Below are 18,578 nucleotides of genomic sequence, written 5' to 3'. Positions count from 1 at the left end.
TTGACCTGTTAAAGTGGAATTTACAGGAAGAGTATGGTCATTAGAATCAATAGTGGAATTAGAGGACAAGTTCTTTGCAATCAGTTTTGCCTTATTCTTGGGAGAGGTGATAAGATTAGACCTTAGGAATTAAGGATGGAATGTTAAACTTACTTTAGTTAATTACACTGTTGAAGATTTTCCAAAAGTCTCTAGAACCTATTATATCATACAAGATTAAGTAAACTGAGAGCAATGTAGCATCAGACAGGACTTTTTTTACATTTTTTTGCAAAAATAAAAAGATATTTGTGCTCAAGAGAGTTGTTCTTATGAAAAAGATGAAAAAAATGATTACAGTTAAATAAAGCAGCTGCGCAAGAAGGCGAAAACTATGGAGTAGAATAAGGCTTGATTCGGAACTGGTGAGAAGGAATTAAAACTTTCATACTGCTTGGTTCAAATAGGTTAGGTAAGAGGCTATTATATAAACTTTAGTACTTATATTTGCCAAAAAAGAAGATGGTGGTCAGATGAATGCATGGTATGACTCTAATAAGACAAGTTAAAGAGTCATAATCTTTGACAGAGATTAGAACATTGTATCAAATAAAGTATGTCAAAGAAGATTAAAGTTGTTTAGGTATTTGCAATTAGAAATGTATCAGTTTCACGAGAAAATGATAGTGGCAGAAATATGAAAACTGGGAGAGAGTGAGTTACATATGGTAAGAAAGAGCTTTAGTAAAGGTAAGAAGATGTTTGAGAAAAAAAGCATAAAAGGGATAGGGTAAACCTTGATGACAATGATGATGTTTATTTATAAATACACATGCATATATATATATATATATATATATATATATATATATATATATATATATATATATATATATATATATAAAATATAACATGATTTTAAATTAAAAAAATACTTTAAGATGTATCAATGTTTATGCTATATTTTATCAAACCTGGCCTTCCCAAATAAAAAAATTTTTAAAGAGTGCATTACAAATGGTACGAACAAACTTCAGTTTGAGAAAATAGATTCTCAAGATTTTATATTAGAGAAACATGGAAAGTGTAAATCAATTATGATGATGATGAAAATGATGATGATGTTTAAATACATGCATACATATATATATATATATATATATATACATACATATATATATATATATATATATATATATATATATATATATATATATATATATATATATATATATATATATATATATACATTTTCAACATCTTCATAAGGCTGCAAGCAACCACTATTAGAGTTGGAAGTTACTGGAAAAAAAAGAAAAGAAGTTTATTGAGCAAGATAAAGATTGACAGACGACTTCAAAGGTTGTAAATTATATGAATCAGGAAAAGCAAGATGAAGGTAGCAAATTCCACAGAAATGATGTTCGAGGAAAAAAAATAGAGGAATAAGAGTTTTTGGAGCACTTAGATACAGTCACACAAAAAGAATGATACTTAATTGAATGACGAGTAACACGATTATGAATTTTAATAAATGGCTCAAGAGACACTAACTCTTTAGAGCAGTGTCCATTATAGTATCTGTAGAAATGAGAAAGAGAAGCAACATTACGATGGTATGGTAATAGTTGGAAGTTGGCTGCAAAAGCAATTCCAACTATGTTTACAATGCGTTTTAGCACCTTGTCTAAAAGAAAATAAGACACATTGAAAGATCCACCCCAGATATGGTAACAGTATTCCATACAAAGATGAGTTTGAGATTTATAGAGATAAAGAATAGAATCTGAGTAAGAAAATGTCAAGCATGATAAAGAGATGCAACCTAAGATTATTTATAATTAACAGATGCTAATTTTGCAACAAATTTGATATATGGTTTCCAAGAGAGATCAGAAGTAAGAGTTAATCCTAGAAGATGAAGGGTAGATAAATCATCAAGTACATCACCGTTCATAAATAAAGGAAGATCTAAATTATTGCGATAATGATTGGCTGAAAAAATTGGGTTTTATCTGAATTAAAGTTCACCAGCCACTGTGAGTCCCATACTGTAGCAGAAGTGAGACACTTTTCAAGCTCGAATGCCCCCTCCAAGCAATCAGAGAGTGTTGGTTTCTTATCAAGACAAGAATAAATAGTAGTATCATCAACAAACAATGCCACCTTAAATGTGAGAATATCTGGAAGATCATTAATGTATATTAAAAAGAGTATAGGGCCAAGGATAGAACCTTGAGGAACCCCTAAAGTTACAGGATATGAAGAAGAAAGCTTTCAATTGAGGACAACTTTTATACCACGATTGGAAAGGAAGGATTCAATATCTTAAAGATGTTACCTGATACACCGTACGAAGAAAGCTTATGGAGTAGACCAGCATGCCAAACTTTATCAAAAGCTTTAGAAATGTCAAGAGTAATAGCCTTAACCTCTCCATCTCTATCTAATGAACAATAAAACATATCAGTTATTACTGTTAGCAAATCAACTGTAGAACGAGAAGATTGAAATCCATATTGATGATTAGGAAGTAAGTTATTAGATTCAAGATGAGAGATTAGGTGATTGTTAATTAAAAATTCAAAAACCTTACTTATTAAAGGAAGAAGACTAATGGGACGATAGTTAGTCAAGTCAGATCGCTCTCCAGAATTTTGAAAATAGGGATAACAGATGCCGCTGGAGTGATATGAATGTCAAGCAACGGATCAACCTATTTGTTGGCTATATCAGGTAAAATGCAATTAGTGTATTCGAGAAATGATATTGATGAAAAGTTCTGAGCAAACAATTCAGCTTTGTCTTTAAGTGAGGTGACAAAATCTGAACCATGCAAGAGAGGTCGAATAACAAATTTGCCTTTATTTTTCATATTGTTAAAGATTCTCCAGAAGCCACAAGATCCTAATTCATGACCTGAGAATAGTGGACTTTGGCATTAGACCTTTTTTTACAATGGTTTCTAGCAGTAGTAAACAGATGTCTTTTTTCTGAAAAATTTTTTTGCTGATAGATATGGAAGTAATGGTTTCAATTGGAAATTGCAGCAGCACAATGTAAGGAAAACCATGGAGAAGAGTGAGGTTTGACTTGGAATTGTTAATAGGGAAACCAGAATTCACAGGCCAGTCTTAATCCTAGAAGATATGTAAAAAGCACATTTGTCTGCGGGAAGACGAAAGATTTCTACCCAATAACCATAACAAAGAAAATAACGGAGAGAGTCCCAGTCAGCTATAAGGTAGTTGTAAGAGGTATGATGACAGGGGAATTCTGATGAATTAGAAGAATGAGTTAATAGTTTTAGAGAGATCAACCTGTGACTAGAAGCACCTAAGGGTGAATATTGAGAAACTGAGCACTGACTATGGACATAAGTCGATTAGAGAAGGTAAATGATTTAGGTTGTCAAGAAAGTCAGTTGGAATGTTGGCTGTTTAAGTTAGAGATTAAGAAAGGCCAAGTTGTGGGCCTTAACGCCTACAGAGTCATTGACACTAGAGCCAAGCTATTCAGTATGATTAGCATTCAAGTCACCAACAACATTGATATTGGGTGATAGATAAAGAAAGAGGGCTTGGTCAATTTGATCAGAAATAACATTGAAAAGAGTGCAGTTTTGAGATGAAGGAGAGGGATATAGAACAAAAAGAAAGGCAATAGAGTAAATTGGTGCTAAACGAAAGCACATTAAAGAATAGTCAGTGGATTTAAACCTTGTTTCCTGACAAATTGGTGAATTCTTATAAATGTAAATGCTCAGACCAAGCATGTGACTATTGGAGTCTTTACGAGTTAAAGGAAGATAACCATTAATACTAAGATCACAAGATGAGACAGCCAAATTTAGTGTCCTAAAGTGCAAGGTAGGTCTGGTGAACTTTACAAAAGATAAGACTCTACAGAAGAAAAATTACATTGAAGACCACAAATATTAGTGAATGATAGGTTTAGAGACTTGGTGATGACGATGGTTTTTTGTGTTTTATAGTTTTTGGTACTTTAGCCATTTTTAAATTTGTTAAAGAACTTGACTCAAAGCATAGATAGAACTCAGTACACTATTTAGTAGTCCAAACAATTGCCTCATTACAAAGGGCTCCAAATGTGGCCTTGACAATGCACACCAAATGTACAAACAGGGACACCACCCATGCACAATATGACACTGTTAGTAATCTGATATTTTACAGCTGTTGATGGTATCAGCCTCTCTGAGAGCTTAACTTTTTACTTCTTAAATCTTTGCCTTGGAGGCTTTCTAGAAGACAGTAGCTTGATGCATTAACATCTGCCCAAGATGAGTACTTTTATCGAGACATTATCACTAGCCTTTACTCAATCAAAAGCTTCAAGGCAGAGAGTGTTTTAAGTTGGATTAGGCTTCTTCTAGTCTTTGTCTAAAAAAGTGAATCCTACAAGGAAGCAGGACATGAAGCAGGTTGTACTGGGTTACATGTTACCAGTAGCAGGATAACCTGACCTGACATACGCATGTATATATATATATATATATATATATATATATATATATATATATATATATATATATATATATAGATAGGTATATATATATATATACATACATATATATACATATGTATATATATATATATATATATATATATATATACATAAATACATATATACATATATATATATATATATATATATATATATATAAATATATATATATATATATATATATATATACATATATATATAAATACATACATATATATGTATATATATATATATAAACAGGTAACAGTAATATAGATATTATATATATATATATATATAATATCTATATTACTGTTACCCGTAGTACCAGGAATTACCTAAATGCTAATATTTATAATATAATATAATTTAAATTGAAACTCTCTCTCACTCTCTCTCTCTCTCTCTCTCTCTCTCTCTCTTTATATATATATATATATATATATATATATATATATATATATATATATATATATATATATATATATATATATATATATATATATATATATATATATATATATATATATATATTGTTATGCAGTAGTATTTTACTAGTAAAGTAAATATATTCCCTGAACCTTTATTCCTAATGTTAGGTTAGCAGTTAATAATAATAAATCCAAACAACTACTAGTTAGTTACAACTTATTCTGTATTACTATAATTTCTTCAAATAATATAACAGATGCTATTTAAATTTAGTCTAATGTTCCTTATACTTAATATTCTACACAACCTCTTTTATAAGTCCAAACTTTTCTTACAACTCGTAACCCTACAGTTCTTCCTAATATCTCTTCTTCTTCTTTATTATCTCCAACTTCTCATCTTCTTCTTGGCATTAAATCCTATTTCATCATCCTCTTCTCTATTTATATCATATCAGAATGATCAGAAGTGTTTCGATTTATTTATATTTAATCGAGTTTGACTTTGATCCATTTGTTTTTAATCGAGTTTGAATATTTTTTTTTCTATGAACTTTAGAAGACCTAAATATTTATTTGGAATTGGTTGGAAAGTTAAGTTTTTAAAAAGGTGCATTGGTTTGACCATGGAAAAAATTGCAAAGCGTTCTATGTTTAGGTAATTTTATGGATATATCAATAGACTAATTTTTTTATCCCTCAAACTTTCGGTTACAAATTTTATCAAACTCTTGTTTACAAAGATTAATTTAAGCCAAAATTTAATTTTCAAAATAATTTATAATATATGGACCACCAATAGGAGGGCTAGTGGTGGTTGGTGAAGGGTTCGTTTTTCCGCCACTACTCCACCCATATAATTTTTTTTACATAACATTTATGTACCATCTGTCTTGAAGTTTTGTTTTCACATAAAGTTTAATTAGATTTTCAAAAATATGGGTTTTAATGAAACAATTTTATTTTTTTCAATCTCATGTAGCTGGTATAGTTAAGGTAAAAAAATGATAAATTAGTAAATAATCAAGACAAAATTTTCTTCAAAAACAGTTTGTACTCAACAAAACTTTCTTCATGTTTTTATTGAAAAATTAAATAAATATTCTCCAAATTATGTTTTGTAAGCGCCTTTTTTTTCCACTTTCCGTTGTTTGTCCTTTTTCAAACTTCCTGTATTGATTCTGATATTGATTTTGATTAACAAACTCTGACGCAAGCTTAATTGCCCATTCAGAGTAGTTGTTGACTACATATACTGGGCAAAAAAGTTCAATGAAAGTTTAAAATTGGTCAATAAAGCTTCAAAAAGATGAAGGACAGTTCAGTCAAGGTTTATCATTGTCTTTATTTAAATTTAACAGACTGAAAATAAAACAAGAGTTCCTACCAACTAACTGTGACAAATTATGTGGTTTCTTCTGGGTGAAATCCAGACCTTTCGGTAGGATTGGATTTTCAGACTTCTCATAGTGTGTGGAAACAGGTTGTGAGAAAAGAACTTTTGCAACTTTTTCGTTCTAATCATCTTTGAGTTATTTATCTGTGAGACATAATGAAATCAAGGTTTGATCCAAATACCACGTATGTCTCACCATTGGTTTCAATATTTCTTCAATTCCCTCTAGTACATCATTAGCTCCTGGATCATTAGATTCTACCCAACTTTTATATTGGGCCATCTGCCAGTATGCTTTTATATCTTGAAAAAGGTGCAGAGGAAACTAAAGAGGAACATAAGCTGAAGAGGAATATAAACTGATCCATGAGCATATTAAAGCTTACATCTGGGTATAAGTAGGTGAGTCTAAGTTCTACTAGTTCTTTATAATCACCTCTTGGAAATATTAAATTGGCAAATGAATATTTGTAAAGATGAACAGTCTCTTCAATCTGTTTTTCTATATACGCTCCTTTAACTGCAACTTTGTAAAATTTTTTGAACTCTGATTTATCCATAGTTTCCTTTGTTGCATTCCAATTAACTTGGAAAATTTTGAATATCAGATTTTCAGGAGCATAAGTTTTACCAATGTGAACTTTTTTCCATAAAATGTTTACAGTAAAGCTTATAAACATGTTTTTGACATGCAAACTGTAATATAATTGAAACCTAAGTATGACAGAACCTAATATTTGTGCTGGAATATTTTCCTGAATCAGTTGCAGTTGTGTCAAAATACAGACCCTTTATATAAGTTTTTAGCTTGTATTCATCCAAAATGTTTACTAAAGTATCATGATGAAATTTTTCAGTACCATTATTCATTGGTGGAATGCCAAAAAGCTTTAAATCTCTATCAATTTTTAAAAGAACAGCAAAGTAATCTCTTTTTGGTTTTGTATTGTTAGTAATATCCTGCAAAATTTTTTCATCAAAATGAGTGATTATTGGAAATTTACTTTGCTTTGCAGCTTTTATTATATCTTCTCAATATTTAGCTGCACTTGTACTTACTGTTTTCTTTTTTTGCACGTATGATGGTGGATTCAGAAAGCGAGAAACCTGTCAAACTGCACCGAGAAGTAACTACTATGTCACAGAGCAAGTGCATCATATTTCTAGATGAAATGATTTTAGAAACACCTGTAGTTGCAAATTCTCTTGCAAATTTTTTTGGTAATACTGTTGAAGCACTAATACCTGATTTAATTTTGTTTGCTGAATATTCGGAATCCTGACAGGAAAAGACCTCTCATTGTTCTGATAATAAAAGCTGTTAAATCGCAATCTTCTTTCTATCTTTTTCATCTTTCAGCAATATTTTAAATCCTTTGAACCAAGTGTCATTTTTACGTTTTGTCATTTGATCTTTTAAAAATTACTTATCTGAATTGTATGAATCTAGGTTGTTTCCATGTTTCTTCTATAGAGCAAATATCAGGTTTTCCAATCCAAAAAGCTTTCTTAGCATTTTTTAAAAAGATGTTTCTAGCTAATTCTGCTGTGTTGCCTTTTTTATTTTTATTTTTTTTTCAAAGTTGCCCATTCTTCAAGAAGATCATTTAATAGTTTCCTAGAACACATAATATTTATTGATTTTTGTTCTAATTACTTTAAAACTTTTTAATGTAGTCTCATATCAGAGGCAAAAGAGTCAAGTTAACAAATTAATATAAGCAAAATTAAAATTTGATAAAAATAAAAAAGCTGTAATTATATATTATTTAGCAAACCTGATGTCCTTGTAATGAAATATACCGCTGTCATATCCTCCATTAATCCACAGTTTCTTTATAGCAAAAAGGATGCATTTATGAAGAGATAATGCTAAAAATGTCTTGTGATTTTTAGTAGCATCTTTACTTTTTTTTTTAAATCTTTTTTTAAATCTTCTTTTTGTTTTCGATTTCAAAGTAAAAGTTATAAATGGCAGCTTATAATAAAAAAAATATTCTTAGCTTAAGTAAAAGTATGGCATGATTTCATTTTTTAATCTTTTTTAATCTTTTTTAATTTTTTAAGAATAAATATTCAATTAGAAAATAAATAATTAGAAAAAAATAATTAGAATAAATATACAATAAATATTAGTTTGAAAAAAAAAGATTGTTTTTGTTTGTGACAGGCGTGAGTTATATTCGGTTGCAAACGTCATTCTATTTAAATATACTTAAAAATTATTATCTTAAAAGTTAGTGCGTTTTAAGCTATTTTTCTTGGTCTAAATTAGTATATATTATTTTAATGTAAACTTCTTAACCAATTCCAAATTATAATTTAGGCCTTTTAGAGTTTATAAAAAAAAAAATTGCTGTTTTTTTTTAATACTTAAGGCTCCCAATTTTTGGTTAAAAACAAGGAGGTTTCAGGGCACAAATTGTAAAAGCAGTGACCTTAAAAATGGGTTTCAAAAACTTTTTTTCAGAGTGAAATCATTTAGTCGAATAAAGGCAAGAGATGGTGTCTCGATAAAAATTCTCATCTTGGGCAGATGTTAAATGCATCCGGCTACTGCCTTGTAGAAGGCCTCCAAAACAAAGACTTAAGAGGTAAGCAGATTCTATCTGTTGACCAGCCTCACACCACTTCTTTCTCTATAACTGGGGCAGATGTGTTTTTAATACATTGTTTCCAGTTTAGGATGTTGAATGCTGGATCTTCTTGACTCAATGCATAAGTTTTGCTTGTGTCTCTGTTTTTATGACTAGGTTACTTATTCTATTATCTACTAATGCGGGTACAGCTCTAAAACTCAGTTTAATGGTTCTGAGGCCGGCTGGAAGTCAGGTTTCCCAAACTCTGTGGTAGCTCTCAATGAGGCTGATTCCATCAACAGCTGAAAAATATCAAAGTATTAACAGTGCCATGTTGCACACGGATGGTGTCCCTGTTTGTACTTTTGGTGTGCATTGCCAAGGCCACATTCGGAGCCCTTTGTTATGGCTTAGGGTTTATTAGTAGTAATGAGGCAATTGCTTGGGCCATTAAACAGTGTACTGAGTACTATCTATGCTTTGAGTCAAGTTCTTTAACAAATATAAAAATGAATAAAGTACAAAAAACACAAAAAAAACTACTGTCGCCACCAAGTTCTCTGAATCTGTTTCACTAATTCTCTTAAGTAACTTTTCTGCTGCTTATTCTCTTATGCTTTTTGTGAGACAAAAATTTGAGTTCAGTTGTCTCATCTTGTGATCTTAGTGTTGATGGTTGTCTTCCTTTAATTCGTAAAGAATTAAAGGAAGACAACCATCTTGTGACCATTGGAGACAACTCCAATAGTCACATGGTTGGCCTGGGCATTTACATTTGTAAGAAGTCACTCATTTGTCAGGAAACTAGGTTTGAATCCACAGACTATTCTTTTATGTGCTTTTGTTTAGCATCAATTCACTCTATTGCCTTTCTCTTTGTTCTATGTTGTGCTCCTTCATCTCAAGACTGCTCTTTTTGATGTTATTTCTGATCATATTGACCAAGCTCTCTTTCTTTATCCATCAGCCAATTTTGTTGTTGTTGGTACTTTAATGCTCATCACACTGAATGGCTTGGCTTTAGTGTCAGTGAATCTGCAGGCATTAAAGCCCATAACTTTTGCCTTTCTCAATCCATCACCCAAATAGTCAACTTTCCAACTTGCTTTTCAGACAACCTGAACCATTTACCTTCTCTACTCATTTTATGTCTTGTTTCTGATCTTAGTCAGTGCTCATTTTCTCCACATTCACCCTTAGGTGCTTCTGATCACAGTTTGATCTCTCTAAAACTATTATCTCGTTTTTCTAATTCATCAGAATTCCCCTGTCATCATACCTCTTACAACTACCTTATAGCTGACTGGGACTCTCTCCATTATTTTCTTTGTTATAGTTCTTGGGTAGAAATCTTTCGTCTTCCTGCTGACAAATATGCTTTTTACATATCTTCTAGGATTCAGACTGGCCTGTGAATCCTTTATTCCCTATTAACAATTCCAAGTCAAGCCTCACTCTTCTCCAAGGTTTTCCTCACATTGTGCTGCTGTAATTTCCAATCGAAACCGTTACTTCCATATCTATCAGCAAAACAATTCTCCAGAAAACAGGCGTCTCTTTATTACTGCTAGAAATCGTTGTAAAAAGGTTTTGTCTAATGCCAAAGCATGCTATTCTCATGTCATGAAATCTCGTATTTCATCACAAAAAATGGCTCTCGTGACTTCTGAAGAATCTTTAACAGTATCAATAATAAGGGCAAATCTGCTATTTGACCTCCCTTGTATGGTTCAGAATTTGTAACCTCACCTAAAGACAAAGCTGAATTGTTTGCAAATAACTTCTTATCAATATTATTTGTTGATTCCACTAGTTGCGTTATACATGGTGTAGTCGACAAACAGGTTAATCCATTGCTTGACCTTCATATCACTCCAGCTTTTGTATCTAAAGTGATTTCCTGCTTAGAGTCTTCTACAGCTTTTGGCCCGGACAACATACCTCTTATAGTCTTGAGAGCTGTCGTCTATACTTTCAAAACTATTCAGCAAGTGCTTATCAGAGTCTTGTTTTCCAGCCTGCTGGAAAGTGGGATCTTTTATCCCTGTTTTCAAAAGTTCTGTAAAGCAATCTGATTTGTCTAACTACCGTCCCATTAATTTTCTTCCTATCATAAGCAAGGTTTTTGAATCTTTAATTAACAAACACTTAATTTCTCATCTTAAATCTTACTTTCTGATCATCAATATGGATTTCAATCTTCTCATTCTAGAGCTGATTTGCTAACAGTAATAACTGATAAGTTTTATTGTGCATTAGATGAAGGTGAAGAGGTTAAAGCCATCGCTCTTGACATTTCTAAAGCTTTTGATAAAGTTTGGCATGCTGATCTACTCCATACGCTTTATTCTTATGGTGTATCTGGTAACATATTTAAGATTATTGAATCCTTCCTTTCCAATGGTAGTATAAAAGTTGTAGTGGATGCACAGCCCTCTTCTTCTTATTCTGTAAAATCAGGGGTTCTGTCCTTGGCCCTATACTCTTTTTAATATACATTAATGATCTTCCAGATATTCTCACATCTAAGGTGGCATTGTTCGCTGATGATACTACCATTTATTCTTGTCATGATAAGAAGCCAACACTCTCTGGTTGCTTGGAGGGGGCATTTGAGCTTCAAAAGATCTCACTTCTGCTACAGCATGGGGCTCACAGTGGCTGGTGAACTTTAATTAAAAAAAAACTCAATTTTTTTCAGCCAATTATTATCGCAATAATTTAGATCTTCCTATATTAATGAACGGTGATGTACTCGATTAGTCATCTACCCTTCATCCTTTTGATTTACTCTTACTTTCGATCTTTCTTGAAAACCATATATCAAATCAATTGCAAAATTAGCATCTGCTAAGGCTACATCTCTTTATTAAGCTCGACATTTTCTCACTCCAGATTCAATACTCTATCTCTATAAATCTCAAATTTGGCCTTGTATGGAATACTGTTGTTATATCTGGGGCGGATCTTCTAATGATGCCCTTTCTATTTTAGACAAGGTGCAAAAATGCATTGTAAACATAGTTGGATCTGCTCTTGCAGCCAACCTCCAACCATTATCACATTTTCGTAATGTTGCTTCTCTTTCTTTTTTCTACAGATACTATAATGGGCACTGCTTTAAAGAGCTAACGTCTCTTGTGCCATCTACTAAAATTCATTCTTGTGTTACTTGTCATTCAATTAAGTTTCATACTTTTTCTGTGACTGTTCCAAGGTGCCCCAAAAACTCTTATTCGTTTAATTTTTCCCTCGAACATCAGCTCTTTGGAATTCGCTTCCTTCATCTTGCTTTCCTGATTCATATAATTTGCAATCCTTTAAGTCGTCCGTCAATCGTTATCTTGCTCTACAATTTTTATCTTTTCTCTTCCAGTAGTTTCCAACTCTAATAAGTAGTTGCTTGCAGCCTTGCTGGAAGCGAATATGTTTAAAAATATATATATACATATGTTTGTGTGTGTTTGTGTTTATGTGTACAAATATAAAAATTAACAAAATTTCGAATAAAAATCTTTTAAGATATACCAACATATATGCAGTACTGGTTACAAACCCAGCCCCGACTACATTTTATTACACCTGGTCCCAGCCCAGGTTAAATTTTAACCCCCAGTTGCTTATAACCTGGAGAAAGACATCATGAGTTTTCTTTAGCATTTAAAACTTTGTTCTCTTATAATCTAAAAGGAATACATTATTTTGAATTATTATTTAAAAATATATTGAATAATATTTGTATTAAATAGAGTATATTTAGTTCAATTAACTTATTTACAATAAACAGATAATTCTTCTAAACCTATCTTTTCTAATCAAAACTAAATGCAAAGTTTTTTCTAATCTGAAAAACTAAAAATAAACAATAGTAGTACCAATAAATATGTCCAAAAAACATAAAAATGTCAAAATCTTTTCACAACTAATATAATCAGTTGTGAAATCTAGCAAATTTCTTATGTTTCTAAATTAAAAGGGAAAGTAGGCCCTGCCATTGATGCCATTGATGCTAAAAGTATAAAAACTGTTATGGGATTGGTTAATTAATTTTCTTTTGTTCAAGAATGTTTGACTAATTATTAGTGCAAAATTATATTATTTAACAAGCTTTTGAAAATTTTTGCAAGTTGGATGTTAAAACTAATAAACACTTTAGTTTATATAAGAATGTATAAGTGTGATGTTTTTGTGCAACCTTTAAACATTTCTCCACCTTCAAAAATTTTGTACACAAAAGAAAAAAGCATACGTATGTATGTATATATATATATATATATATATATATATATATATATATATATATATATATATATATATATATATATATATATATGTATATATATATATATATATATATATATATATATATATACATATATATATACATATATATATATATATGTGTATATACATATATATATATATATACATATATATATACATATATATATACATATATATATATATATACATATATATATATACATATAAATATATATATATATATATATATATATATGTATATATACATACCTATATATATATATTTATATATATATATATATATATATATATATATATATGTATATATACATATCTATATATATATTTATATATATAAATATATATATATATATGTATATATATATATATATATATATATATATATATATATATATATATATATATATATGTATGCATACATATAATATATATATATAAGTATATAAAATATATATATATACAAATATTATATATATATATATATATTACATATATATACAGATATAATATATACATATATCTATATATATATACTATATATATATACATAAATATATATATATATATAAATATATATATATATATATATATTAGATTATTCACCTCCCAAGGCCCGAGGGGGGGCACTTCAGTCGAGGAGGCTACTGTTTTTTTTTTGTTTTTTTTTTTTTGTTTGTGTTTTTTATTATTATTATTTTTTTTTAGTTGTTATTCGAGGTGCAACCCTCTCTCAACCTTTTAACTCCGAAACACTAACCTTGCCGAGCAAGGCCGCTGCGCGGAGAAACTAAGTTGAGCGCGGTACTTCCAGGGACGTGGTGGGAGTCGAACTCTGAACCTCTCGCTTACAAAGCGAGCGCTCTTACCACTACACCACTACCACATGTATATATATATATACATATATATATATGTATATATATATATATGTATATTTATATATGTATATATATATATATGTATATATATATATATATTTTTTGTAATTCACCTCCCCAAGACCAAGAAGGCCACTACAGATGAAGAGGTCATCATCTAACCCTCTCCCAACTTTATAACTCCAAAACACGAACCTTGGCGAACAAGGCCGCTGCGCGGAGAAACAAGTTGAGCGCGGTACTACCAAGGACGTGGTGAGAATCGATGTATATAGATATATGTAAATTGAAATTTTAAAATTTATGGGAACCAATTTTTTTTTTTTTTTTGGGATATAATGTATATATTAAATTGTATATATATGTTTAAAATACTAGTATATGTAACTTTTAGTGAAAAAATGCGTTTTTAGAATGTTTTAAGGAAATTAAAACCTAAAGGTTTTGTTTTGATGATGCAATCTATGATGATGTAATTTGTGAAGAAAAACTTTATCTTTCTGGTTAACCTCCTGCTTGTATTTATAGTCTTCTTGGCATGCATAAATCGTGTCCTTAAAATCAAACATTTTTGTTAAATCAACTGATAAAATTTTTACTCGTTTACTGAAGGGTTTTAATACCTTCAGAATTCTATACAAAGAGTTCATTATTAAAGATGAATTGGGCTAACCTCTATGAAAGTTATATAGTTCCTTTCTATATCGGTATTGCAAACTTGCATACCTTAATATACTTTTATGAGAAATCAGGAATTTATTGTCATTAATTCAATTTAAGCAGTAGCGTTAACAAAGCCGAATAAAAAAAAACATATTTTGCAAACATACTTTTTTTTTAAACAAACAGATGATGTTACCACTATCCTGTTTTGGTAAATGAGTGTTTTAAAAACAATATGTTGATGGCACTTTTATTGCATTTCTAATAGAAGACTTTGAGAAAAGAAGAATGGGAAACATTCAATTTTATTTACAATTGAAAAGGGTAAAAAAATGAAAAAATTTCTTTCTTGGAAATTAATCAATGTTAAGTAAATGGTTTCATATTAAGCGTTATTTACATTAATTTAGTATTCACCTATTTTTAAATTTTTAATTTTCTTTTAAATATCTATTTATTACAGATTTTGAATCATGTTTATAGATTTTTAATTATTCATTTGTATTTGCAGGATGTAGTTTGTGTTATATTAGCAAATTATTTTACTATGATCAAAAACTATACACAAATGACTAAGCATTATAGAAAAATGACATGTTATAGAAAAAAAAGAGTATTATAGAAAAAAAAAATAAAAAAATAAAAAAGCCTAATAAATTTAACAATCTTGAATTGAAAAGTTTGATTTTCTTTAGCCTACAGCAGAATTATTGGGATATAACACATCTACCCACATGTCCTTATGGAAAGATCGAACAGTCTTGGAGCTAACAGCTGCTGTCTTACATAGCTATCAAGTATTTTGATATTAAAAATTATATATAGTATATATATAGCATTATTTATTATATTATTTATATTACAGATATGAAAAATTCTTATGTTGCTCTCATATGCTTATGCGAGAAAATAGTCTTAAAATTTACATTATGTTATTTCTGCTTAATTTTTATTTTGTGTTTTTTTTAGGCAGCCGGTGTGACCATGGTTGATCATCACAGTTTGGCCGAATCTTTCATAAAACATCTTCATAAAGAAGTAAAAATATTTAATAAAAATTTGATTTAATAAATTATCTTTATTTTAATTTGTGCTAATTAGTACATAATCAATTTATTTCCACTACTGTAAGTTTAAAGAAATTTATAAGTTGACATTTTTTGTTTTTTTTTCAATCGTAGAATAAATTGCGTGGTGGTTGCCCATCTGACTGGGTGTGGATAGTTCCACCACTTTCTGGATCAATATGCCCTGTATTCCACCAGGTAATACAAAAAGTTTTATTTTTTATTCCAATTTTTTTCTTTGAATAAAATTAAATATTGTTAAAATTTTTTTTCATGAAGTATATAAACTTGATTTTTTTCATAAAGCAAAAACTTCTTCCTGAAGTTAAACTTGATTTTTTTTAATGAAGTTAAACTTGATTTTGTTGTGGAGCAACATATTAGTGGAAAGCAATTACTGTAGAAATATTTTTCTGATTAATGCTATATTTTATTTTTAAAAATCTTTTATAATTTATTACAAATTATAAAAAATATAAAGTATGTTTATTTTTAGGAAATGCTCAATTATAAATTAAAACCAGCTTACGAGTATCAGGTTGATGCATGGATGAGTCATTTAAGTACAAATAATCACAAACTCAAAAAAATTTCAAAGTATGTTTTTCATTAATTTATAAAGTTACTCTTTATTTAAATTAGACTAGGTCCTGGTCAAGAAATTAAACTAATCATATATTGGGGTAAGTGAAGCCTTAAAGACAGTGAAAAGTAACTTGGAGAGCAAAAACTCTAATATATAACGTCTAATTTTATTGTCCATAATCTGCAAAACAGATTAATGTCATATAGTGGTAAAAAACTTTTCAAAAAAGTTTGTAAAAAACTATTCAATATTGTCATATATAAATAAGATACTGACTTAATGGAAACCCATCCAAGCAAAGTCTTTCCTATTGAAAATAAAGCATTAAGAAAAGATAAGTGTTCTGTTTACTGTAAATCTTTATTTTTATTTTGTTTAAATTTTAGTTTGGTTAAATTGGGCACAAATATAACAAGTCATTTAGTTACCAAATGTCAAAAAATCACAATTTTATATGCAAGTGAAACAGGCAGAGCAGAGTCTTTTGCTTATAACTTACATGAGCTATTTCAAAATGCCTTTAATTCAAAAGTAGTTTGCATGGATCAATACGATTTTGAAGATTTTAAAAATGAAAAATGCATATTTGTTGTTGCAAGCACAACCGGAAATGGTGAAGGTCCTGAAAATGGCCAGGTTTTTATTTTAATTAATATAATTATTAATATTTATTAAAATGACAGAAGTTTCAAGTTAAAAAAAGTAAATCATATTAGTAATTAAGTTGAGATTTGTTGTTCAATGTTGGGGAACAGTAATTTTGAAGATTATTTTTTTATCTTGGATATTTTTCCAAGAAAAGTTTACTGAATAATTAAAAAAAAACTAGAAAAGGAACTTATAAAGTAATATAAGTTTTATTATTACATAGTGGTAGATATTTTTTTATTATTATATAGTGGTAGATATTTTTTTATTATTATATAGTGGTAAATATTTTTTAGTGGTATATATTAATTATTATATGTTGTTGTTTAAAACTTTTTCTTTTGTGAAATAATAAAATTTTGTTTTAACCTTGTTTAAAATTACATTGTTACACGATGTAATCACCTGATATTTTATAATTACAGTATTACTATGGTATTTTACAGGCTTTTGGAAAAAAATTGTATGAAATGGCTTATCCATCTGAAAAGTAAGTATTAAAATTCAAATGTATATATGTTTGTATGTATGCATATATATGTGCGTGTATATATATACAGATACATATATATAAATGTATATGTATATATACATATATATATTTATATATATACATACATACACATATATATATATATATGTATATATATATATATATATATATATATTTATATATATATACACATATTTAGTTTAAATATTTATAGTTTCAGTTTATAATTATGTTTTACGTTATTTCATTTTCAATTATTTTTATTAAAGTTCTAAACTAATTTTCAATTTATGTTTCAGTATGAAAACTATTTGTGGAACAAACACTTCACAGCACCAACAAACTTCAATGCACCAACACTTATTACAACATCAACACACTTCAAAAATTTCTTTATTTGATGAAAGTTTTCACTTTCTGTATGTTACTTAAACAAAATTTGTTAAAAAAAATGTTTTTATATGTATATATATACTTTATATTGTATATATATATATATATATATATATATATATATATATATATATATATATATATATATATATATATATATATATATATATATATATATAATGTATATATATACTTTATATTGACAACTTTAAAAGAGTATATTTATAAAAGTTATATATATAAATATAAATATATATATATATATATATATATATATATATATATATATATATATATATATATATATATATATATATATATATACATATATGTATGTATGTATGTATGTATGTATGTATGTATGTATGTATGTATGTATGTATGTATGTATGTATGTATGTATGTATGTATGTATGTATGTATGTATGTGTGTAAATATGTATTACAGGTAGTATAATGTAATGTAAATTCTGTAGCATTTTGTTTTAAAAACATTTTCACAAATAATAGTTTTAAATATTTTATATTCTATAATTAGAATAAAGATAAATATTTAAATATTGTATTTATTTGTAACCTTCAAGTCGTCTGTTAATCCTTATCTTGCTTTTTAAACTTCATCTTTTCTCTTCCAGTACCTTCCAACTCTAATAGTGCTTGCAGCTTTGTTAGAAG

General features: G+C 28.6%; 1 protein-coding gene across 1 annotated transcript in view; it reads left to right on the top strand.

Moving 5' to 3' along the window:
* Positions 1-18,578, top strand: part of LOC101235628 (nitric oxide synthase 1) — a 153,258-nt gene that overhangs the window by 63,233 nt on the left and 71,447 nt on the right. Inside the window, exons 10-16 of the mRNA XM_065795281.1 lie at positions 15,412-15,513; positions 15,686-15,754; positions 15,898-15,981; positions 16,280-16,380; positions 16,756-17,005; positions 17,464-17,507; positions 17,810-17,929. Of these exons, the coding sequence (XP_065651353.1) occupies positions 15,412-15,513; positions 15,686-15,754; positions 15,898-15,981; positions 16,280-16,380; positions 16,756-17,005; positions 17,464-17,507; positions 17,810-17,929 (770 nt within the window). The remainder of the gene's footprint in view (positions 1-15,411; positions 15,514-15,685; positions 15,755-15,897; positions 15,982-16,279; positions 16,381-16,755; positions 17,006-17,463; positions 17,508-17,809; positions 17,930-18,578) is intronic.

This window comes from Hydra vulgaris, chromosome 04, assembly GCF_038396675.1.
Source record: "Hydra vulgaris chromosome 04, alternate assembly HydraT2T_AEP".
Taxonomy (NCBI): domain Eukaryota; kingdom Metazoa; phylum Cnidaria; class Hydrozoa; order Anthoathecata; family Hydridae; genus Hydra; species Hydra vulgaris.
Note: the sequence above shows the minus strand (reverse complement) of the source record. Positions and strands in the feature narration are given on the sequence as shown.